The 26,508-nt window shown below is 40.1% G+C and overlaps 1 protein-coding gene across 1 annotated transcript in view; it reads right to left on the reverse strand.

Moving 5' to 3' along the window:
* The window catches only part of adamts18 (ADAM metallopeptidase with thrombospondin type 1 motif, 18), a 56,688-nt gene extending 42,803 nt beyond the window's left edge, over positions 1 to 13,885 (reverse strand). The window contains exons 1-3 of the mRNA XM_079340383.1: positions 13,528 to 13,885; positions 13,126 to 13,210; positions 11,769 to 12,088 (exon numbers count right to left, since the gene is read on the reverse strand). Of these exons, the coding sequence (XP_079196509.1) occupies positions 11,769 to 12,088; positions 13,126 to 13,210; positions 13,528 to 13,629 (507 nt within the window). The 5' untranslated portion in view covers positions 13,630 to 13,885. The remainder of the gene's footprint in view (positions 1 to 11,768; positions 12,089 to 13,125; positions 13,211 to 13,527) is intronic.
* Between the last annotated feature and the right edge of the window lie 12,623 nt (positions 13,886 to 26,508).

A 26,508-nucleotide genomic window follows, 5' to 3' on the forward strand; every position in this document is an offset into this window, starting at 1 on the left:
TTTTATCGTGCACATGTTCTCACTTAATATCACAAAACTGAGGTGGATAAAAGGCTGTAGCCCAACACTGTATGGGAACCACTACATTTCAATCATAAGCCCCTTATAGATTGACAGTTCAAAGTATGATATGTTACTCCTGCTTAGTCTGAAATGTAAAACACTTGTTCCATCTCCTGATAAGCCATCAGAAGTAAACACTTAAATGGAAAAAGGTGAGATAATGGTCATGCGCAAAAGCTCAAATGGCAGGGTGAAACAGGGCATTGTGTGTGTACAAGTCTGAATTTGTGTACGTGAAGCACTTTATATTTGTTTTCGCAAGGCCTTTCCCACAATCTTCTGTTGCGGTTGAGGACTTGCAGTGTAAAGAGGGCTCTAGACTTTTGAACACAACTGGATGTAGTGACTGTGACGTCACAACCAGGCTTGGCAAAAGTTATGATTGTCAGTTTTGATGTGAAGTGTTTTGGCTTCCAACACTTTGGTACTTTGGAAGGTAAGGTGGCATAAAATTGGTATTGCTTCATCTACATTAATGGTTGCTGTGGCTGTCAATGTAACTCTTAATGCGAGCATTTATTCCAAAAGTTTTACCAAATGAACATCATGATGTATTAAAGAAGAATTTAAACTAGTGTGTGAGACCATAAACCCACTCCGCCTTTCTTTTCAGAGACTGTTTGGAGCTCTTATTGGAGAGGACAGATAGAGAGAGACTGTGGAATAAAGTGCACCACATAGGGGTCAGGGTTGGAGGACAACCTGCAACCAGTGCAATGAGTATTGCAGCCTTAATACATGGGGCGGCTATTTTCTCAACTTAGCTAAATAGTGCCTCATTATGCAAATGTTTACTGCAGTAATAAATCAACTGAGAAGTAAAGTATTTCCCTTCCCATTACAACTGAATTTATTTTTCCTCAAGTGGAGCCGCATCCTGGCAAATACAAATTTCTTATACAGAACATGATAACACTATAGAAAATGTAACAGCTATCTCTCTCTCTCTCTCTCTCTCTCTCTCTCTCTCTCTCTCTCTCTCTCTCTTGAAAGTAACTATTCAGAAGAAACAGTTACAACTTCACACTGCTTCACAAGTGACTCATTTTGACCAATAAAAAAGGATATGAAAAACGTTTATCATGCATAATGTGTTACACATTACATACCACTTTATTTCACACACTGTAACCACTTTTCTAGCCGTCTCATTGGGTGTGAACACAATGCACAAATATAGGCCTATGCATTATAATTATGAACGTTCAAAAAGAAAGATGAGTGGTATAGGGTTTCACAGAGTCTGCAGACACCAGAGACAGGCCAGCTGCAGCGTTGATACAGCAGGCCTTTAGTTATCTTCACACATTAACACTTGTTAAGACTCAGCTAGATTAAAGGGATGAACACCCAGCTAAACACCGCTTTACTTTGCTCCCACGTTTACATGCAGACTCACGCATTTCCCTTGAATCTCACACACAGATCCTCAGATTACAGGCTCTAACAAGGTCAGCTATGGCGTTATTTTCTACAAACAAAAGGTTCAAAAACTCTCTCTGGACTTTTCCTTTTTCTCCCATTTTTACCTCCTCCCTTTTAGCTGCAGACCGCTTTATGTCAGGAGAGACTGCATCTTTAGCTTGTCTCTGTGTAAACTCTAGCCTCTTTTAAGGTTTCCTACCATGATATTATAAGGCAAATGAGTAAGTGCTTACATGCTGTTAAAGACCAGTGCCGAGCGGCGAGAAGCCCCAAGCCGGTGATTAAGGAACTCTAAAGCACATCTGCACTCCAGTTCAGCAGAGAGTCACGTGAACGCAGTGTGTGGTGAGAGGAAAAATCATACAGGAGCAGAGGAGAGAGGCCCCTGAGGCATCAACTTATTCAATAGAATCACAATCTGAGTAATTACAGTTTCCTCAACTGAATTATGTGTTTTTAAAATGGGAAAGGGAAGAGATGGTAATTTGGGATCCTGGAACACAAGACGATGGCATTGTAGGAAAGAGCCAAGCGGCAATGACAGGGCATAGCGTTGGTTGGCCTTTTCTTCTTTAAGCTCCAAATGAATGTATTTCTACTCACACAGTCGCATTCATATGTGCTGGAGGATTGGTTTAACTGAAGCCAGGTCATTTGCAAAGCCCCCATTAGTGATATTAGGTCGAGATATCCCTCTTCATGTACGACTGATTAGGATCACACTGTATCAAAAGCCCAGGGGTCTTGCAGCTCTTGTTTGGGCTCAAAAACTGTCTTTGAACAACCTACTCTGGTTTTTACAGCAGAGGTGGGCACGCACTAAAAGAGAAACTGATGAGTCTTTTGTCATTACGAGTCTCTGGGCACGGCCTCACTCATTATTCACAGCAGGGAAGACAAGGACTACTCCCACACTGGCCCATACAAATGGAAATGTCCTCCTTCGAGGTCTTGCTAATTGCTTTCTAACTAGGTTACAGTACTGCAATAACACTTTTACTGACTTAACACCAGTTGTGATGCAACTGAGCTGAGCGTATAAGTTAAATATCTGCAGTAATGCATTCAAATGTGCTAGGTTTTTTAGATTTTCCAGTAGGAGAGTCCCAAGGCTGGAAGGTTGAAGGTCACAGAGATGGGAAGTCTGTTATCTCCACATATGTGCCTGTCACACCCTCACACCCAGAGGAGCTGAATGAACTGAGGGCTATAAAGGAAGTAAAAGGGTGAGCTTGGTGGAAAAAGAACACAGCTCTGTTTTTCTAAAGTAGATAATACTATCCAGTGGTGATGATATAGTAAATCCAAAGGCAGCAAGTCACTGAAATGTAGTCCAACATACAAAAAGATTACAATGAGTGGATCGAAAATACTTCAGGAAAGGGATTAAGGGATACTTTATTAAAGGGGTACAATAATGATCCTTGAGTAACCATGCTGGTGTTAATGTGTCAACACATGTTGTGTTATCTGTACTTTGTGATAGCTAAAAGCGTAACACTTCTAATCTTGACAAAACCCAACCAATCCCAGCCTTATATTCAATCAGGGGTGACGGAGTGACATTCTAGGAAAATGTAAAAAAATAAATAAACATGACTGCTCCCAATGATTGGGAGAGCTACAAATCACCTATAGCCTCTGCATCAAATGAAATGGACGATAGTTCACGTTACAGACACATTTAAAGTGTTGGCTCCCAAATGCTATGTCAAACCTTGTATTGTGCTTGATTGTGCTCAAATTGACCACACTGTTTAATTTGCCACAATGTCCAGAGGCATTTGGACTATGTCCTTCAATGAAGCTAAAAAAAAGGCATCAGGTTACAGATTTACTTAAATTTCCTGAAATGTCATGCGATACCTTCCAAGATGGTTAATAGAATAGAATATAGTGTTTTGGCTACCACATGATGACTGGGTCAAACTCCAAAGCACTGAATGACATTAAATGAAGAAAATCAAATCAAAAAGGAAAAATTCCTTTTTATTACTTACTAGGCTACACACTTCTTCTTTTTTTGTCAGCCTGAGCTGTTTGTCAAAAAGAGCAGAGAACGTACTATTACAATAGTAGGTCAGATTTGATGAATGAGCTCTGTTTGTAGAAGTTGCAGCAGCCACTTGAAGACTTCAACAGCAGCTATTCGTCTAGTGTGAGAAAGTCCTTGCACAGACCAGAGAGGATGTATAAGCACACACACACACGTACACAACAACTTTCTGTTTCTTCTCTTCACACACAGTACATCCCACACCCATGCTGAGAGCCGGACCCCTCCTCCCTCCGCCCCTCCTGCTGGCATCTAACAGCGGGCACTACATCACTGTCAGCATGCAGACCACCAGGGAACGGCTCCGGGCTACTCTCTGCTTGTAGCGCCAGGCTCAGAGCTCCTCTGTGGCCCAGCCCAGCAGCTGAGTTATGGCAGAGCCAGGGAGGCACATTGTATTGTGGAGACGTTCCAATTTGTTGCGCCCTTCAGAAAAACAGACAGGTACAAATGGCCAGAGTGCTGGCTGGAAATCGGTCTTTGAAAGTGTCATTACAACTCTTCAAAGCAGAGGGTATTCGCAGAACACTGACGAAAGCACACATCATATGCTGTCTCAATTCCAAGCTCTTTATGTGAGGAACCATATATTAGATCAGCCAGTGGGATTACAACATCCCCACATGGTAAATATTCAAACACACAAAGTAAGAGAGTCAATGTATGAATTTTTCAGATGTATTTTACAGACTGGTCTTGTTAGATATTTGAATGAGAACTGCACAGATTCATTGATTTATTGTTCAGTCAATCAGAGAAAAAATGAGTCCACTTTTCTTTTTTTTTTTGAATATTCTTAATTTTAGCCAATTTTAGGCGGAAATGTCAAACATTTACCTGTTCTTACTTTCTAAATATAAGAATTCACTGCTTATTTGTCATGTTTTAACAGTAAGAGTGATTGGGGTTTTTTTTTCACTCTGGCTTCTGTCTAGAACGAGTAGTAAACTTTTTTCACATTTTAAACATTTTTTAGACTTAAGATTAAGACGATAAAAATGTATATTTGGCAAATTAACCTTCTATGGATATAACTGTTAGTTGAAGCCCTATTTGTATCTCATTTCATCACTCTCTACAGCATCCTGTTTTTAAACTTTTACATACAAACAAAAATGTTTGAGACCTGCAACTGTTTTGGATGAGAGGATTACTGATTTATCCAACAAAGAAAAGTACATTTTATTCATACTTAAATATGTTTAAAAAGAGAAGCCATTGAAACGAATCCTGGGAAAAGAGCAATCTTTTTCTTTCACACCACAGGGAGCTTCATGACAGACAGAGGTCGTAGGTTGAGCTCCCCTCTTACCACAATCACTGATGGTTGCCACAACACGCGGCACCGTGTCAACGACGGTCGTTAGACAGGTCTAATCTGTGCAGCTTGAAAAGATGAAGGGGAAAAGAGAGGAAGAGGTGTGTGTTGACACTTTCTCCAGTGTTTTTTCTCTCACACATGGGTGTGCAATCACACATTTAGGCAATAAACTGTGATACCTGGGGGGTTGTTGGGTCATAAGGCCAAGTAAAAAAAACAAAACAATAAGTCTTTGGGGCTTTCCCAAAAACATGTTGCAATGAAAATTTAAACCTAATGGAACAAGTCAAGTGAGACACATGCCTATTTCACACAAGCTTGTCCCTAAACTAAACCTGATCTGCCCAATGGCAGTTTTGGCCATCATATCATAGCTACAGGTAACTTGATGTATTCACATTATAATCAAAATATTTAAGAAGAACATGCTTTAGAGCAAAAAAAAGAGTGTGAAACAGTTCATCATGATCCAAAAGAGTCCCCCTGATTTCACACCGTTTGCAGGATATAAACGTATTTATATTAATATTATTATTATAATCCTTGTTATATTCCATTGTATTACCTGCCGTGTTCACAATCTGCAAAACATTTCACATATGCACTCGGGATAATATCTAGATAATTACAGGAGGACTGCTCCAGAGATTCTCCCGACCGAACTGTTCACATATGCTCCTCACTATCCCTGTCAGACAGGAGGTAGTGTAGCCCAGCAGAATGACAACATCAACAAGAGCGGAGAACATAAGCCCTGTTTCCACCGAGCGATTCGGATCGGTTGGTCTCGGTACGGCGCATATTTGTTTCCATACACTAATCCCGGGAAAGATTCCCAAATAACCGATCCGTACCATCCTACTTTTTGGGACTCTTCCGTTGGGGTGCCAAGATTATCGAGACGACCCGAAAAGGTGGAGCTAAACTCTGCAGTCCGCTGATTGGTCGAAATACTCGTCACTTCCCCGCGTGACATCAGCAAACAAAACCTCAGTCGTGTTTAAACCATAGACTGTATACACACAGATGATTGTTCACGTCTGTATTTTTCCTCGCCGCACACAGCCTTCTCTGAAACAAAGCTTGATTGAGTTTTTGTAATAAAGAGTCACGTGCCATTGACAGAGTAGATGAATTGCTGGATGTCTTCCATTGTTGGTTTTGTTTGTGTCGCGGTTTTCTCCTTTGTGGAATTTATTAGTTAGCGGTTAGCTGTTAGCAGTTATCATGGCACGGGTGGCTGTGGAAAAACAAACGGGATAAGGCTTAATCGAACCAACCATACCAAACTGTACTGATCCGTACAGTATGGAAACAGGGCGATACAGGCAACACAAAACTTAATGCAGCCGTTTAATAACGTGCAGGGAGATCGGGTTGCACACACACACACACTCTATGACTGTGCAGCAGAAACAGTATAGAAACGTCACTCCCCCTCCTATCGGCTTGAGCTCAATAGATGATGTAGCTAAACGTTAGCTTTATCATTTTCAAGTTTAATCGCATCTCAGTGGTCAGCAACCCAGCTCTTTTTCCTTGAAAATGTTCATATTTCAGAGAAGTGTTATGAGTTATTTTAGCGCCTGATAGACAATAGAATTGTCTTTCACCAGTTCAGTTCAGTCCTTTTACAGATGATCTTGTCTACATTGTCCTGACTTTCCGCATCTGTTCATGTTAAAGAGTACCATATCACATAAGCTGTAGCGGAAACACATGTTGCTGCAAAGGCTTAAACCAGTCTGAAGCATGAATGCCCTTGAGTCTTTATGAAACTCAAAAATACTGTATATACCTGTATATGTAATATGTGCTCTCAACAAGGTCAAATATTTAGTCATATTTTCAGGATTGATTTATGTGATGAGGACATGTACTGTAGAAAATATTTTGGGACATTAACAGATTTTAAAAAGTAAGCGCTCTTCCACTTTACTCACTTGTGTTACAGTAAATGTAAGAAAAACTTCAGGAAATGTTTATCTAGTATTTAGAATCTTGCGTAGGCTCAGAAGATTGTTAAGTAAAGAGTCACTTGGTGTATCAACCTTAGGACTCAAATGTTCTTCATGAAGTTGAAAACTGATATGTGGAATTGCAATCATTGGCCACTCTAACCTTCAGAGCTAAGTTTCCATTAAGTGTAACCCATCTTTGACCTGGCATGGAGGGGCTTGGGAAAGGTCACAGTTAAGGCCATAGTCAGCTCAAAGAAAACCTGACACAGCCAGGATCATCCAACACTCAAACGTTTCTAAAATAAATAATGTCAAGTCAGTCTTTGTGCTATTTAAAGAAGTCCTACTGAGGAATTTAAAAAATAGTCTGCTGTAAGGGCAATTCTAAAAGCCAACCAAGTCCTACTATACACTTTTTTATAAAAATGTCAAGCATGACCATGAAATATAACTCGAATACCGACAATAAACATGAATTATGAATCAACATTTTAGACATTTATTTAGACAGGTGGACACCATCTATTTCTCCGGTGCTGTATAGCTTCAACAACCTGCTATTGTCAAGCCATATCCAGCCATCCAATCTTTCCTTTCCTTCCATCAATCCAGCCATTCAACATCCTTCCATCCAAATCTTCCTTCCAACCGCCCATCCATCCATCCGTCCAGCCATACATGTCTGCAGAGAGAACTTTTCCAGATAATTTTTTAATGAGAAATGTTTTGAGACAATGTAAGATAATCTGATACAGTATGTTCCTTCTTATTCAGCATTGTTGGGTTGAAGCCCTCAGACAAAAGAAAGAGTTTTTCCCCAAGCAATTAATTAAAGAACATCGTTATTTTTTGGTTTGTAAAACATTCAGTGTAGCCTCAGATTAGAGCAAATCTTTTTTTTTACTATTTTAATTATTTGCTTATTTTCCATTTTACCTTACAGTCATTCTTTCACAAACTGCCAATAAAGGTTTACGTTTCGCATTCTCATAGAAGATATCCAGTGTGACATCAGCTCAGACCTGTCAGTGCAGGTCTCAGGTCTGCCCTCGACACCCAAGAGAGAGGAATCCTACCCTGGGAAAGGGTTGGAAGGACAGAGGAGAGCTGTAAATCACTCTATTTCTCTGCATTCACATGTGTTGTGAACAGCTCTGAGCTTGTACTGCATCACAAGAACCTGTGAGAGTCCAGGTTACTATAACCCCTCCCCGCTCCGTAACGCCACCCGTCCCCTTCCACACGAGCAGAGGGGATTGGGGTCAACCAGCACAGCCACCTCAGATGAGAAACCTCTCAAAAGAAGAAAGAGAGAAGCCCCTCCCCCTGCACTCCTCTTACAAATCAGAGAGCATTACATCTAAAGAGAGATCCTTTCATCTCATGCAAAAAAGAGACAGATGACTTCATTTCACTCAGAATCAAGAGCGAGGAGCTTCATAAGGACACGTTGGGTGTGATTAAAACCCAACAAATAACACCATGTTTAATTAATGGGGATTTACAGTAGAAAATCCCTTGTTTCCAGTCACCCATCCATCTATCCTGCTTTGTTCTTAATACCATCTCGCCCTGGTCTTCATTCCAACAGCTGAATCCCATTCCCATCTGCTTGGCCTGCGTGAATGTTTAAAAAAGACCTTGCCTACTTTCTGCTGCTGACATCTCTGGTATTAAAAAACAGTCTGAAGTCCAAAAAACGCTATTTCAGACACTTTCTTTTCCCTTTTTCTTCTCTTTCCAGCACTCTGTTGAAAGGAGACAAAGACATGAAGTACGAGGAAACTCTCTTTTGCGCTTTCTCCTCCTCCTTTTTTCGTTCTCACCCCATTTCTCCTCCAAAGCCCTTTGACATAAACAGAGTCCATCTCTCCAACTCTCTATAAAGAGACCATCCAGCCTCCCTGGGAGCTTCCAGCCCAGACAATGAATCCACATTACTCTCACACAACACTGTGTGTATTGCTGCGCTTCACTTCTCATTCATTATTTCACCCCCTTTGCTTATCCCTGTCTTGTGTTTTCCTGGATTTCCCTGTCTCCATGTCTTTTTTTTCCTGACTTCCTGCTCTCCTCCTTTGGAACTCTTTTTTAATCCCACCTTAATCTCTTTCTCGAGCCCAGCGCTGCATTAAATTGGCTTGAATGGCTGTTTCCCCATTTGCACTTAATCCAAATATTCTGGGTGCAGGCCTTGATAGAAAGCAAAGGTTAACTTCCAGCATTAGTCCAATAACACACACAGACTAATGAACTGAGAGAGAGAGAGAGAGAGAGAGAGAGAGAGAGAGAGAGAGAGAGAGAGAGAGAAAAGAGCGGTCCAATTTTATTCATCCCTGTTTCTGACAGAGATTTACTGAAAACACGAGTCTATTTAACTGGCCTGGTGATCCTCCAACCACCGAAGGGCCCTGAGGTCGCACATCAGAGAGGAAGAAGACCAACAAAAAAAAAATAGGCAGAAGCTTGAGAGGAGTAAAAAATAGATCAAAGAGTTTGTCCTGGCCCATTGAAATGCAATCACAACCAAATCACATTGTGTTCTCGCAGCGCTCTTAAGAGAACGGGTCAGTGGTGCTTTATTGTGAGTTGGAGCTAGCCTAATGAAAGGGACAATGTGAAGATTAGCAGTGCCAGCGAGGCGGCTCAAACTTTAGCCTGGTTTTAATTGCTGCAAACAAGAGGAGATGTAGAGGCAGGGCAACCAGGGGACAAAAGAGCAGGGCAAGCAGGAGGAGGACGCAAGAGGAGGTATGAAGGCTGCATGATAAATGGAGGTATGGCTTTTATGGAGGTGTAGAGTGTCCATCTGGTCCAGGCTGGTGTGGGGTGTGTCAAGGAATGTGTGTGTGCTGGTGGGCCAGAAGGTCCAGGACCCTCATAAACCACAAATGAAAGCAGGGGATCTACAGAGTCCCTGTGGTTTAAAGGGGAACTACCTCGAAAGTAATCTCAATAAAAAGATATCTGCAAATGTATGCAGAGAGTTATCAAAACAATTATGCATATAAGCACAGATAATCATCATATAGGGGTTTTTTGTTGTTGTTTTTTTAACTCAAGCTCCATGTTTAATGTTAAAAGTTATTATTTGGACTGTAAACAATGGTGGAATGACTTCTGGTAACATCTGAAGCCCCTCATCAAATAGCCAAATGATAGCACCACTAATATCCATTTTGTGCTTTAAATCTGTTCAGAAATGGAGTCAAGTCAGTGCATTCTCTATTCATTCCATTTACCCTGGAACTTTGAACTGGGAATGATGTCACACCTGAGTTAACGGCGTTCCTGTTGAGAGTTGGCAACAAATCAGACAAGTACCTTTGATTTATATTCCAGGCAATAACAACAGTGTGATAGTTTGTGCGCAAATATAACATGACAACATATCAGCAGATAGAATTTCCACATTATTATCAGTGGGATTGATTTAATTACACAAAAAGAGGACTAGGCTGCTTATAAACAACATAGTAAAAGCTGTTAATGCACGTAGCAGCCATTCGGTCAGTATTCCGTCTTCAGGGGGGCGTTACCAAGTACCAGACTGGCAATTTGGAATTTCGGGCTTCTGAGATCAAATGGAACGCGCCATAAGTCCCCATGTTTGTGTGTTCTATACGAGACCTGTCAAGGCTTGTTAGCATGAAGGCAAAAAAAAGTTTAAATATAAAACACCTTCAGAATTAAAAACACACGTTTATTTTGTTTTAAGTTTAGCACAAGATAGCTGTTGGTGCTAATCTTGTTTTACTGGATGGATGGATGGATGGATGGATGGATGGATGGATGGATGGATGGATGGATGGATGGATGGATGGATGGATGGATGGATGGATGGATGGATGGATGGATGGATGGATGGATGGATAGATAGATAGATAGATAGATAGATAGATAGATAGATAGATAGATAGATAGATAGATAGATAGATAGATAGATAGATAGATAGATAGATAGATAGATAGATAGAGAAGAGAGAAGATCTATAAAATTATAGCAATAAGGATTCTTCCATAACCTAAGGAAAACTTGTGCTACTAAAGAAACTATCTCTTCTCTCTTTAGCTTGCAGCATAATGAACTTGAACAGCTGAAGATGTGCCTCTTGGCATTAAACCCAAGAAACTGAGCAATTATTTCTATTATTCATTAACAAAGTGCTCCAATGAGCGTGCTGACAGAGGAAAACTGCTGAGAGCATAACTGTGAACACATAAACGGAAAAAAAGAAAACAATGCATAAAATGACTTTTTCCCTATAAGGCGATGCAGTCCCTAATTTAAAAATAATTACACAATTACTTCTAGACTAGTCACTTCCAGTATGCTTATATGGATCAATGTTTAATTAATTTTATTTCCGAGATGCACAGTCAGCTAAAAGCTACAAATGTGTTCCTGCAGGAATGACTTCATGGCATTGTCAATCTAGTCATCCCAAGATCCCCACTGATGAATGTGTTGGATGTGTTTGTCATGCTTGCTGGCCCTTCAATAAACAGGGAGAGTAAATGATGGCCTCTTTTCTTTTTGAGCTTTAGCACCAGCAGTGTAACATTTCTCTCCTCTTCTCTTTTTATCCTTTTATTCCCTTTAGTGCTCCTCCCAGTGCTTAAAGGAGTGCCAGACAAAGCTCTGGAAACCAACTCTTACACTCATGGGTAATGATGTCATGTCACATTTAACCCCTAATATCACCAACGTGTGAATTGGGGAAACAAGGAGCATCAAAACATTTAGGTCAGGAGGTCCAGAAGGATGGGGCTTCAGATAGAGGCAGAGCATAAAATCTGCTGAGTTAGCAGACTATTGCCAAGTAACTGAAAATCAATCTTATTAGCTAGTCTGAGATATATTTAGCCGGTTTGAGATATATTTAAGTGGGCAAATTTTCACACAAAAACTAGAATCACCAATTAATGGAGAGACACTTACCAGTCCAGAACAAGTTGATATGGCAGCAGAAGACGCAGACAGATTACGGATAAATCCCTGATACAGGCAGTTATGAAACCCTGTGTCATCCATCACCGTGGCGATGCCATCCGAGCCAAACGTCTGCACTGTGAATCCGGGGCCGACCACAGATGAAAGACGCAGGTCCAGGTGCATGTCCTGTCCGAAGGCAGAGAGCCGGTAATGCAGGGAAGAGGAAGAAGACACCGACCTCCTGCTGCGGTGGCCTTGCCGTCGAACATCGTGGGTCAGGTATCCTCCGCCTGAGTCCACTTCCACTGGGGTCACAAACACGTAGTCTGGGGAGAAGAAGGATGAAGGGAAATCACAGGGGGAAAGCAAGCATTAGAAACTGTCCTTCTTTTGTCTGTTAGTGACTGATCAGTTTTTATATCCTTACTTTTTCAGACAACACTTGAAAGATTAGTTCAAACATTTCACTCATGTCTCATTGAAGACACAGCATCACTTGCAGCATCAGCCTTGCTATGCATTGTGTTTCATTACCAACATGATGTTAGCAGAGACAGTTTAATCCCTTTAACAAAAATCTGTCTTTCTGCCCAAATCAGTGCAGCATGTCTATTACTTCTATCATTTAAGATAGCTCCGCTTAAAGGATGTATGTTATCAATCGCATTTTAAAAGTTACTGACAGCACCCTTCAGCACAAGAGTAGCATCTTCACACGTTCCTCTGAGAACTTTCAACAAAGAAGCACAACCTCTGTCCCTAAAATGACAAGTTGCTGTTCAGTGAAAGGTTCAATGCACAGCTGTTGCACACATCGTCATATGCATCGCAGATGACTTTAAGCAAAAGCCAAAACGCCCAACATCATACATCCATGCATGTCAGATGTGGGTCAATGCTTTGCTGCCAGAGGTTGTAAATTTACAATTTTCTGATTTCACAGTGCCACAGTATACATTAAAACATACTTTCAACAAGCAGTATGCATCTTCAAAGCAAAAGCCAAAATGTTTGTCTTCTCTCATTTTTTCATTTATTTGTTAGAGTTTGATTTTCCTTTATCTCAGCATGTAATTCCTTCAGGAGGCTTCCTTCTAAGCCAAAGAAGTTCACCCTCACCTTCCCTCCATATATCAAAGTTTTGAAACTTTCCAACTTGTTTCCTTGGTTCAGGGTTTCCTAACATTTTTGTTCACGAAATAAACGTGGCAATAAATTTGTCATCATTCATATGGGTTCATCCAAGAGCAACGCCTGAGCTCATTATTTTCAAATCGTCTCAATTCATTCTCATATCCTCTACAAACATGGCAACGTGCCAGCGGGAACAAACATCCCTGGATGTTATAAGAGGAGCACTCACCGTGATTTAATCCGTGGCTGTCGCTGGAAAAAGAAAAGCCGGCTGAGACAGTGTGGGAGGTGTGTGAGCAGTAAATGTGCAGCGTCTGCAAAAAAACAAAAACAAACAGAAAACAGAAAACACATAAACAGACAGGTAGCAACAGGTTGCAAGCACTGATGGTAGAAGTAAAGCCAGGAGGTGATGCATGGAGTTCCTGTGTTTAATTAGCTACTATGTGTTGTGCCCATAGACTGGTGTGCCAGAGTTGAATTCGGGATAACAATCACTTGTGTTACTCTAGCAGTTTGTTGGTGACATAAATCATGCTGAAAAGAGAAAAATGTTTTTGTCCTGCGCCAAAAGTAGATGTAGAGGTGACTGTGAAGGGTTTATGACTACTTTGAATGAAGTGTCACATGCCTTGATGATATTCCAGGATAAGAGTGTGGATAGGAGCTTGAGAGAGGTGCAGCCGACCAGTGGGATGGGTAAAGTCCATATCAGAAGAAAAAGGCAATCCATAGTAACGGCATGCAAGCTACACCTCCCTCGTTACCTCCGCAAAGAGCGCAAAAGTCCTAATAACCTGCGATAACGCATAATGCAACGTGCACGCATTGTTTGGGTTGTGATCCCCGCTTTGCTGGTTCAGGTAAAGTCGGCAGGTTGCAGCAACCGGTGGTGCGCACAGACGCAGAGCGCACTCATGAGTGTATGTGTGTGTATGTGTGTGTGTTTTGAGTGTGTGAGGCGCAGCGGCAGGTTGCGGAGTCGGGGATCACCGGGAGGAGCGCTGACTGAGCACCCTGCCCGGCTGTAAGAGAGTCGGCTCTGCAGGATGGAGCACAAGTCAGCGGCCAGCAGCCAATCAGCGCGCAGCATCATTTACCACGCGGAGATAAAAAGGAAGAAAAAGGGATTCTCATCCCAGCAGCAGCAGCCGGACTGTCGCTGCCTTCAGGTGCCGCTCGGAATTTTCCACAGTCGAAAGTTTCGTGATCACATAAAATAAACTTTTGGGGGGGGGGTTTAAGAAAAAAATTAAAAGTATATCTCGCGGTAATTTAATATGTACTCTTATTAATGTGATAAAATGCTACACCAATGCCATAAAGAATTTAAGTTTGGTAAATCAAATAGCTTAACTTCAGTCTTTCTGTCATGGCATGCAAGGAAAGTTTGGCCAGATGGTGGTGCTATGACAAGGTAGTGTTTTGCTTTGGTAAAAGTCCAGCTGCATGAGCTTTTCCAATCTAAATCTTTCATTTCTCTGCTCATCACATTCACATTGCACACAATGACTTTAGTATGACTTCAGATCCACTGATCTCAGTGGATCTGGTTTTTCAAATTCTGCAGAAACATACATACATAATTGTATCATAAAATCATTAGATCTACACAAAAGCATCTGCTTTTACTGACAACTGGCTAGAAACCAATAATATGTTAAGACAACAAAACAAGCCTTCATCAAGATTTACACATCCAAATGTCTGCTCAAAGTGTAAAGGCAACTTTTGTTTTTTTGCCCTACATTTCTGCCTCTGTCTCCACACAATTTTTCCACACATGAGATTTCATTTATAAATCTTCTTTGAATTGCAAGATTTTGACTTGTTGTGGTTAGGCTGCAATTACACAACTGGCAATGCACAAACATGAGAGGATGCAGATTTCCTTGTTGCTGCCTTAGGCTCGACACTTGAACCCATCCAGAAACATGATGGCTTGCAAGACTCCTCCATGTATGTCAGATCAAATTAGGCATTGTTTCATCTGCAAAATACAGACATGTTTTATCTTAGTGTTACAAGTCTCTTTATGCTTTCATCACGTTGCCTCAATATACCAACATTTAAACATAACAATGATGCATGTGAGTGAAAACTAAAGCCAAAGAACAAATGACAGCTGCAACGGAATAAAATCAACGATTCGGTTGTTTTATGTCAGGGATAAATAAAATGTGGCTGCATGACTTTTCTGAAATGTTAAAATCGACTAAACATTTGGATTTGTTCTCTCGTGTCATGATTGCCCCAGACACACAATAATATCACCCACACCCTTACTCTCACCTCATTAGTATCCCACCAACACCCCTGCTATAGTCATTCTGCAGCCAACAAGAAAAACAATGTTCTTTCTTTGTTTGATTTTTTTTCCATTTTGTGTTTATAATTTAAACAATGCGAGATCAAACAGACATTTATGTTGTACTTCTCATTATTTCTTTCTTTTGAGTCACCGGCTTGTTGACATGGGGTTCCTGGTTTGAGCAAAAGGTGTAGCCAATAAGGGAAGATAGGACTGTGATGCTGCATTCATGAGCTCCAAGGCATCCCAGTTTACAAGTTGGGAGAGCGTTCTTCCTTCAGCATGTTCACATTAACATCAACAAAACATATTTTGCCTCCCATGTGAAGACGAATATCACAAATTCAGTCACCTGATTCTATCTCACGTTTCCAAGTTGTTTCTTTTATAAAGAATGCATAGTTCTGCTATAAATTCTGACTGCATTTAAAGGCAGAACTATGCATTATTTATTTATTTATTTTTTACTTTTATGGCTATATAAATAATTTTATTGGCTAAATTAAGTCATTTGGGGTTATAACTGCCCAGTTGAAGTGTCAGATTGCACACACTTCACTGGCTGTTTTTTTTTTTAAGCATATGTGTAATCCTTAATGTTATGAACAGGCGGTCCTGAAGGAGCCTTGTCCACTCAGGGTGTCTGCAAACACCTGGATAGTTCAAAGGAAAGCACCGACAGACCCTCAGCTGGAGAGCAATGCTTACTGCACAGATATTCACATCCTGTCTGTGATAGTAAATGAGCAGCCCTCACAGAAGCCCTTTTGTTCTACCTTATCCTTGCCTGCATGACCTGTCAAGAGATACTTGATTTCCTGCCCAAATTTTGACAGTTATATCTTCATTGTCAAGTTTATCGATGAGTCTCAACCTAACCTCTCAGATCTTTACATTTTATTGCTTTAGTGTAAGACAAGCTCTGATCCCTGTGACTATTTGCATCCTAGATTTGAAGTCTAGTTTTTGCTTTGCTGTCAGTTTGGTGCTCCCAAGGGGAAAACAAACAATTCAGTACCTGCAGCACTATAAAACAAAGCTATAGCGTAAGACGATGCGCTTTGACAGCACTTTGCCATGACCTGATTTAATCCATGTTTTTTTTCTGTTGTGGATGCCTTCATTAGAGAGACAGGGCTGTGGATAGAATCAGAAAGTGGTGAATGACATGCAACAAAGAAGCCACAGGTGGAATTTGAACCAGGCTGCTAGTTTACCACTTTTCCACTGGTGCCCCATGATGTTTGTTTTAATATTTTGTCAGGATTTTCTGTGAATTTAAGAGTGTGGATTAAAATCTATTGCTGAAATGTGTTGTTTTTATAATCAGTGTATCTTTTTATCTTTTATAAATCATGTAGGTAGAAGATCCTGATTTCATTATTTCAATGGACTTGCTATCCCTCTGTTGTAAGAGACAAACAGACTTTTTAAGCACATCACACCAGTTTTTAATTCCTTACAGCAGGGGTCTCCAACCTTCCCTTACCTGAGAGCTACTTTGAAAAAAATTATTTACATGGCACACATCAGCATTTGACTGACAATATGAAATAAGATCTTACATAACGGGACCAAGTTGCTTACTGAACACAAATATTTCATTGATCACTTGTTACCAAATGCAGCAGCTACCGAATCAAGCATCAATATGTATTTTCGAACAATAGAAACGTCTAAAACACAAGTACTGTCTTTATGAAAGTTTGCAAAACTCTACTCTATCCTGCAGAGAGGGTCAGACATCTCATCCTTGTATTCTTAAAAAAACTGTCGTTATTCACCTTTTATGTCAACTTAATGATTGATTTCATTGAAGAAAGATTTATTGCTCGATTTATTACTTAGCTTACTTAGCTTACTGTGTACTCCATTTTAGATGAAGATAAACACAAGATATGTGTGCTCTAATGAAAGGATAAGTGTTGAAGAACCCCCCCATCTGGCATCCCAGAGCCACCCCCTTCAATTCTAGTTCTCACCACCCACCAGACCAAAATGCAGAGCTTCTATACCTATACTTTGCCAGTGAAAAGAAGAGAGAAAACCCATGGAGATACATGTTTTTCTCCTATTTTTGTTTTGGCCCCTAATTGGCATTACTTCTCCTCATCTATGTTTATTAGTACTACAATGTTACTTTAATAAGCTCTCCCTGTTTGTGTTTTGCTAGTGTGAAATAATCTTGAACTTTGGTGCTCTTTGGTGACCAAATGAAAGAGAAGAAAAAAGATGTATGTTGTGGGCAGTATGTTTCAGTCTCGTGTGTGTTTGAAGGGCTATGTCTACAGCCGCTAACATATGGGACTGGTGGTTGTTTCATCCTAAAATACAGGTGAAAGCTGGACATGTTGAGGCTGTAGTTATGACACTCTTAAGTTCACAGTTCAGCTAGAAAATTCAGTATTGTATACAATGTACTGTGGAGCCCTGTGGAGTAGTGTGAGAAAGAACCTACTGACAGAATTAATGTTGTCCTCATATTGTACAGTGAGTTCAACCTCAAAATTGTTTCACCTTCTTGTTTGAATGTCACATTATGGATCAAAAGTCTTCATGGACAGAGACCCCTGTGATGATATCATCTCTCATCTGCTAATTACAGAGACTGCTAGTCATAAGCTGAAGGATGTGGTCACCCTACTCGGCCTAAGTGTTAGTGTAAGTGTTGCTGGTGGTTTGAGGTTGCTAGGAAATATGAGTTCTTTTGAGGATAATTGCACTTTAAGATCTGCACATTATGGTGAGTTAGGAAGAAACAAAAACAACCTGTTTCCACAAGTTCCCAGAGATGGTCATTCAGTTTTTGTCGTATGATTTGCTCATGTTTGACACCTTAGTCTGTCTTCTCAAAGCACCTGTGAGAAGTTTTGACCTGGTTACCAAACAGAATGAAATGACAACTGCTGCCTAAATACGACCATTTGGACGAAAACTGTGTTTATTTTTTAATGCCTGTTATAACTGCAAATACAGAGACCCCTTTTATTAGTCCATAAAGCTTGGAAAGGATAAGGGCCTAAGTACATTTCTGACCTGCTCACAGAATACAACCTGACCTGGCCCCTTAGGTCATCAGGTGGAGGTCTTTCAGCCATACACGTAATTAATCAAAGTCCAGGGATGGGGCTTTAGTTACTGTAGTCCTTCCTGCTGACCTGAGGTCCATCTCAACTGTCTCTACTTTTAAAGTGAACCTCAAAATGCATTCTCTCAAGCGTAAAATTGTTTTGTATGTGTTTATTTGATCCTTTGTGTTCACTTTATTGATTGGATTTCTGTATCTTATGAATGACTGTGAAAAAAAGGCTTTGTAAAGCAAATTGAGCTCACCTGTAATGAAATTTGCTTTATAAAAAAAGTGCTATTGCTTTTACTAGACGAGGCTATTCGGAAAGTATGCATACTGAAAGTGCCTCTGTTTACATTTCCCAGGATTTGTAGTGATTGACAGGTTTGACTGATAAAAGTCAGCAGGAAGAGGTTTGTTGTCAGGAAACGTGACTTAAGCATGCAGGACCGGCAAAGAGATAAAAGGAACCACTTTGTCTACAGGGGTCACCAAGATCAACAGTAGTTTGAATCTGCAGCCAGCCTACGACATGCATGTAGAGTACAAATGCAGAAAGACACCATGTAAAAATCTCTTTGAAAAGTAAAATAGCTTGAAATTAAAAAAAAAACACATGATGTCAAAAACGTGCAAATATGATATCAAATTTAAGTGCATGGCATATTAAGCACCAACAAAAAACCTTTAAAAAAAATGTTAAGAAAAAAAACTTTTGGTGTTATGACCATCTCTCAAGAATGTGAAATAATAGGAATTAATCAAAGTCTTTGCTTATTATGGTGGCTGTTATTGTATATGTGCAATGCTAGATACAAAATTCTAATTCATTTTTTTGATCACATAAACAGTAATAGTACAATGCATAGTGGAATGATTTTACCTTTCCAGCCCAGTGATATATACATTATAAACATGGATTACATTTGAAATACAACATGAAGTATGCAAATACTTTTTACTTAAGACCCCGTTTGGTTTTCAAAACTAACAGTGCAATGTTAAATATCGCTTCTTTATTTCCATTGACAAAAACATCAAGACACAAATGTCCTTTAGGTTTCCTTTGTCCGGGTAAGAACAGCAAAACAACAACAGACACGTTTCGACACTGGGCCTTCATCAGGGTCTCTTTCTTTCTAGTCTTGCTGCGGTCGTGCGCCTTAAACTGTATTAAATGTCAAGTGTGCTCCTTTTTTGCTGTTTTTGAAAACATCAATACTCCAATTAAACTTTGGTAACCTCCAGAGAAATACTCGACACCCCAGGTAATCTAAACCTGCAGATGGCACTAATGCCGATGTAAAAAGAAAAAAAAAACTGAAAAGGTTAATAATTTTGGTTTGGTTTGTGGAATTAGTTACCATTAGAGTCTAAGCATAACCGAGCCTTATTCAAACATTACAACAGGAACATTTACAGAAAGATAAATGAAAAAGTAGAAAGAAACTCTTGCTCTTCAGCCGCTCCACAAATGGAGGTCGGTGCTCTCAACATTCGCTGTTCAAAATACAATCCAGGACTTCTTCGCAGTACATTGAAACCATAGTCCTCTGCACCAACATTCATTTGTCTTAAGTGATATGTGTGCTCCAGTTCTTTCCTAGAATCCTGCCTGACAAAAGGAGTCCACTGAATTTAACAGTATTTGAAAGTCTGATAAAAAAAATCCTGTCCAACATGTTTATTATCAGCAACATAAGAAGATGTATTACATTGTTCCAAGTCTATTGCTGCTCTGTGTCCAGATACTTTTAGAGTTGTCAGTAGGAGGTATTGTGGAGTGATACTAAATTCTTGGCCCTTCTCAAAGGCATTCTCTAAGGGCCTCTTGTTACATTCACAGCTTTTCATTCTTTGTGGTTCCAAGTGGCATGAGGGTTCTGTATACTCGGTGCCCTTTTCTTCCCCATTGATGTGTTTGTGTCCCTACGAAAATATACAGTTTGAGTTGTCAGTGGTAGCTGCAAAAGTTTTTTAAATCAGAGCAGTGTTACACCCCAGCACACCACAGATCGTTGCAGCGTGCAACAGTGTTGACAGAAGATGTGCTTATTTACGGCATGCTTAACCATCTGTCTGCAGTCTCTCCCTCGCTCTCATATTGTTTCTCCCTCAGTTGGGTTGTTGGGTTACCAAGGTTTGTCAAGTCAGTCTGTTGTTTGTATCCCAAAAGCAACACAACATATCCGGTTGCAGCTAGAAATATAAGCACTTTGGTTTCTTTGGCCAGGGATGGAAATAGATTGTAAGATTTAGAGACCACACTTGGAAGAGATCTGTTCTCTCGACGTCTGTCCTGTGAACAGAGAAAAGAGTCTTTGACAACGCAAAGCTTTACTTACACAACTTAGAGTGTTACACAACATATGTAGGACGGAAAAGCAGTCTCTCAAAGTGGATGAGAAAGATTATATGCAGTGATAGTGCAGTGTTAATGTAAATGTACATGCAATGCTGGTTGACGCTGACTCAGCACATGCAGAGAAAGTCCACTTATTGTCTTAGTCTGATGAAAACTGCGCTTTAAAAATTTATGGAAACAAATGAGTATGACTGATTTCGTACTAAACTTAATGTCCCAAAGTCTAATGCTCCTTCTTTTATTTTCATCCTCTAACTGAAAAAACTTTCATTTCAATCCAGGCCTGTTGCTCTGATGACAAAGTTTGTCTTCCTCATTTGAATGATTGCAAACTAAAAAATTAACAGAAAAAAGAGAAGTCACACTTTATGAAATATACTGTAGGGGCCACTCCAAAGTTGTTTTTTTCCCACAAAACAATCACCTGTCTCTGACTACAAAGTTACAATAAATGTTGGGATCATTGCACTTTTTTTGTGGCACATGTAACTGTGTGGATGTGTTTCTTTTTAAACCTAAATGGAAAAAGTATGATTGTTTGGGGTATGCTTGAGTTCAAAGAACCACTGTAAAAATGACATGGTGAAAACAATAGATACATAAGAGAGAGAAACTTCAACATATCTGAAGCTTTTAAAGTATTTTGTTCAGGGACACAAAATATCCGAGAAATCAAATGCTAGATACTAAATGCTGCACTTCAAACATATATTATCTTGCTGGGCTACTTCTTTGGCTTGAACTAGTTTCAATACTCTGACATCACTCATTGAGTTTGAGAGTATGGACCCCATGACACCGCTTACTTCTGGATTTTATTCATTCCTGTGGCGCCCTATATAGAAGACACCTTTTCCTCCACTCTTTGTTTATTTGAGAAAATGGAATTACTGTTTCCTATCAGACTCACTCTGGACAAATTTGCTGGACAATCAAGCACTCAACTAAACTTTAAGAAGAATGAGCTGTTGGGGTCGCCGGTGGCGCAGCGGCAGTGCGCGCGACCCCATGTATTGAGGCTCAGTCCTCGCACGCGGGCGGCCCGGGTTCGCGTCCGGCCTGTGGCCCATTTCCCGCATGTCTCTCCCCACTCTCTCTCCCCCTTTCCGACTCTATCCACTGTCCTCCCTCTACAATAAAGGCAAAAGGCCAAAAACAAATCTTTAAAAAAAAAAAAGAAGAACGAGCTGTTAGAACAGGAATATCTCTGCCTTTCCCCTGACTTCTCCACATTGCATTTAAGTAATGTAATGAACACATTTGTGTTTGTTAGTTTGTTTTGCTTTTCATGTGGCACTGCTTTTTTTGCCAGTGTGGTCTCCAGAATAAACTGCTCCAGTCCTAAGAGTTCATCCTCTCTTCTGTCCTGTATCTGGTCCTCATTTCAGACCTTATAATTTCCCTCCTGCTTGTAACTGTGGGATTTTTATGTTTTGGTGAATTTCTGTCCGGACTCTCATGATTATTTTTGGCTGTGTCAGTGGTTGCCACAGTGGCAGGCATCTGTTTGCCTGTCAGTCACGTCTCGTCCTTTGAAACCCTCCATGAGCTGTTGCTGCAATCAGATGGAAATATATCGAGTGTCGACCAACCGCATTCAGGATGTGTAAAAATGTGACAGATTCAAACTACAATCTGAAGATCCATCAAACAGGTCAAATTACTCAGCTTTTGAAAACCATCTGGTACTACATTAGTCTTTGAAAGTATTAGTCAGTGTCAATGACAGGCTCATCCTTTACTCGGTAGCTCTTCTGCTGCCTTGCCTTCTGGCGTTTTTCTTTTTACCCCCCACCAGCATCAAAGACATGTTATGCTGTAGTTTAGTTCACAGATGGTCAATTTAAGATTCTGAAACAGCATCAGTAATATCAGTCATGTGCGGAGTCAGAGAAAACAGTGAAGTACATGTTGATCCTAAACTCTGCTAGATAACAGTTGAGTATAGCAACATTAATATTCAACTTAGGTCACATTAGCCCTTCATTGAGATAAAAAGGCTATAGGACTGGAAAGGTTTGATTTTCAGTCTTTGAGTTTAACGATGGTTAACTCTGTCTTGGTTAATGCTTTTATTAGCTGTTTTGACTTAGCTGTTAGTAGTCAATAGTTTATCACATATGATTTACCTTAAAATTTGAGCTGATCTGTCTCTGATGTATTTCTTTTTATTGACTCTTCAGTTGTGGATTTATCAGACACCGTATGTTCTAAGGATGTATACCTGGAACACAGCCGTCGAACATAAGAAGAGTTTCTGAGCATCCCTCCTTGAGCATTGTGTCAGAACAAACTTGCTGCTGAGTTGACACATGAATGAAGACTTTTTATGACAGACACTGCACACACATTTTACTTTTAATTGAAAAAACAAGAGTGAAAAGAAAATAGGTTTCAAGCCAAAGGAGAAGCAGGCTTTATTCTGCCTGGCAACGAACAGTAAAACAGATTAAACGCTCCCACACACTGGGCAGTTAGCACCTCCACTGGCATGGACCCATGTGGTGTCATCAAAGACAGAAATCCCAGGTGCTGATGGGAGAGGAAATGGTTTCTTTGGCTCTCCTTCGATTCCTGGCACAAAGCTGACAACTGATGACATCTCCTTTTCATGTAATTATCCCCTTGACTTCAAAGTGAAAGTAGGGAAATCCCACTACACACACACACACACACACACACACACACACACACACACACACACACACACATACAAACATACGCACAGGATGATTACTGATGTCATATTTTTGGTAGATGTTAGTCTTTCAAGTAAGGGTGGTTAAAATGTGCTCCTTTTTTGTAATTGTCACATTATATGAAACATGAGACTAAAGGTAGTTCTACTCCTACTACAAAGGACTACTTCTTCGGCAGACCGACCACCAGCTATAACACATTTTCCGAAAACATTCGAGGGAAAGGACATGAGTTTAACAAGGTGCCCATTAGTAAGACTTGCTCCCATCTTGCGGTGACGGCACAGGGTTGCTGTGGCTCAGTGGTAGAGTAGTTCATCTCTTAACCAGAAGGTTGGATGTGAGATCGTTAAAGCAAAATGTCAAAGTTTTCTTGGGCAAGATACTGAACCCCAAATTGATCCTGCTATTGCTACAGTGGAGTGGGAATGACTATTCTGACTGTGTATGTATGGACACTTTGAACAGCAGTACCAGTACCACTCACTTATGCATTTCCTTGAATATTTCCACCTGCATTTACACACCTGCTCACCCAAAGTTGTTTTATTGTTTTAAATAATTTATAAGGAAGCTTGCAGGAAAAAATCCTGATGAAGTCAGGGTTAAAAATGTAGTTGTGTGGTTGATGCACACAACGACAACTCCATGCAGTTCATGGAGCTCAACCCAATTATTTTGGGCGATTGTCTGTTTAGTGCTTTGCGTTGAGGTGGTCTTAACACTACTGGCTGGTTATGATAAAGTGATGATCACAAAACTACTCTGCTGTCTGTTTCTGATTGTTACATACTGCATTAACACATAAAAAACATGTATTTTTTTAAATGTCTACTCTTTTCTTTTTCACCACATTAATATGTATTCATTCATATATCAAGTGCTTGAAGTTTTCCATTCCCCACTTATGAAATAGTTTGAGTTTGTCCAGGAGACAAGCCAAGGAAGTTTCCAACTGTTGTGACGAGACTGAGTAGAAAGATGACTGGACGATGTTTTAATACGCTGTTCAATTCCCATTAGATACGGTCTGGTGCTGCTCTAGGCTTTCACTGTATGTGGCAGGCTTCCCACAGACACACACAAGCACGATGCATGCACTCACACATGTACTAAACTGTTTATTGCCTTCTATTACAGGGCTGATGCTATGTTATTGTGAGAAATCTCTCTGATCTGTATCAAAGTAAATTCTTCTTGTAGAGCTGCTGGGGTGAGGCTGTATCTCTGTAAATCAACTTGCAGCAAACAACACCACCAAAGATGACAGAGTTGTTTCATTTATAATGGACTAAAGCTCAAGAGTCATCACAGTACCCTAACTCTGAGCATGTTAATGTGTGCTAATTGATACCATTGTAAAATAATGCAATGCTCAGCAAAAACTGTGGAGGAACTTTCAGCTGAAGACGATTAAAAATAATTTCCACAACAATAAAACATTAAATCATCAATACTTTATAGTCACAATATGTCTGCTGTGATTTCCTGTTTATAGCAAATGTATCCTTGCATAAAGGAATAACGGAGTGGTTTGCAGTGTTTGTATCTGAAACATAATTGTGTACTCTGTATCTAAGTAAGTAGTCAATTAAAGGAAGACTTTTTGATTCAGTAGATGTTCCCCTTGACCACCGGCATGAAACCTAAATCTCTGCCATGAAGCCTCTGCTCTCCACTCCTCGCCACTCGCATTTGTGCAGACGAGTTAAGTGGACAAACTTGTCCTTGTTCACGGTCTTATGTTAGCACACTTTAGTTAGCTTGTACCTTCACATTGCATGTGAATTGATGCAGAATGACCAGAATTTTAAAACGCGACATGACATTCAAAAAAGTCTCCTTTTCTCTAGTCCTTGACTGAAACAGCTTTTATACGAAGGGGGGAGTTGGCTGTTTTCTCCATTTAAGCACAATGTAAATATGGCTTTGACAACAAAACAGCCAAATGGGCTTGTGCTTAGTGCTCATTGTAGACAGTCATGGTTCCGAGAGACATTTACAAAGGATATTCTTAATTTCTGTTAAATTCAAAGGGTATGTTGTATGTCGGCTGTGGCTCAGTTGGTAGAGTCGTCATTTCTCATCCGGAAGGTCGAGGGGTCAATCCCCAGCTCCTGGGAGCAAGACACTTAATCCTGAAATGCTCCCCCTGCTGTGTCAGGGGCATATGAATGTGTAAGAATGGGATTAGTTCATTCTAATTATTTTTCATAGCAATCACTGTGTGAATATGTAAAAAGTGCTTTGAGTCATCAGAAGACTAGAAAAGCTCTATACAAGCTCAAGTCCATTTATCATATGTTGCAAAGTCTTCTTTTAAGTTATTAATCGAAGTAGCCCTTGTTTTGTTTATCAATCAATCTTTATTTATATAGCGTCAATTCATAACAGGCGTTATCTCGGGACACTTTACAAAAGCAGCTAAAGGACCTTACTGTTTGTCTGTTAACATTAACAAAACAGCAGGTAACAAGACCATGCTCATTGTTATGTTTACAAAAAGCAGGTAAAGGACCTTACGTATGGCTATATTACAAGAGCCCAGCTTAATCCGTCATAGCGTGGCAAGAAAAAACTTCCTTTTAACGGGCAGAAATCTTCAGCAGACCCGGGCTCATGACGGAACAGCCATCTGCTAAACTGTGCTGGGCTTGAAAATGGGATGGGGGAGATGGGACAAGATGCAGAAAGAAGAATAGAATAGGATAGGTTGGGGGGGGGGGGGGTGTCTGGGCAGGCCATCGTTTATACTGTGAATGCTCACTAGGATCTACATGCATGCATACAGCATGATTCACATTCTGCTTTTCATTTTACACTATGCTGGTTGACATTTGGTGTACATGACATACAATAGTCTGATTTTTAATTTAATTAAAAATATAAGACACACTTTTAATTTTTATTTTGAGATGTTTATTCACAGATATCTTTTTACTTAGTCATGAAAAAGTTTATCTTTGCCTTAAGGGTTTTTCAGACGGCAGTAAAGCTAACAAAAACGCAACAAATTTAGCGCGCAATGTGTATGAAATTTTCCTCTGTAGAATGACTTAACAAGAAACACAAACCAGACTTTTACAACTCTTTTTGTGAAAACATAAGCAAATCCCTGGACAAAAGAAAGAAAGTCTTTTTGTCTTCTGTAATGTAAAACAGCAGCA

The sequence above is a fragment of the Symphodus melops genome, assembly GCF_947650265.1.
Source record: "Symphodus melops genome assembly, chromosome: 3".
NCBI classification, from domain to species: Eukaryota; Metazoa; Chordata; class Actinopteri; order Labriformes; family Labridae; genus Symphodus; species Symphodus melops.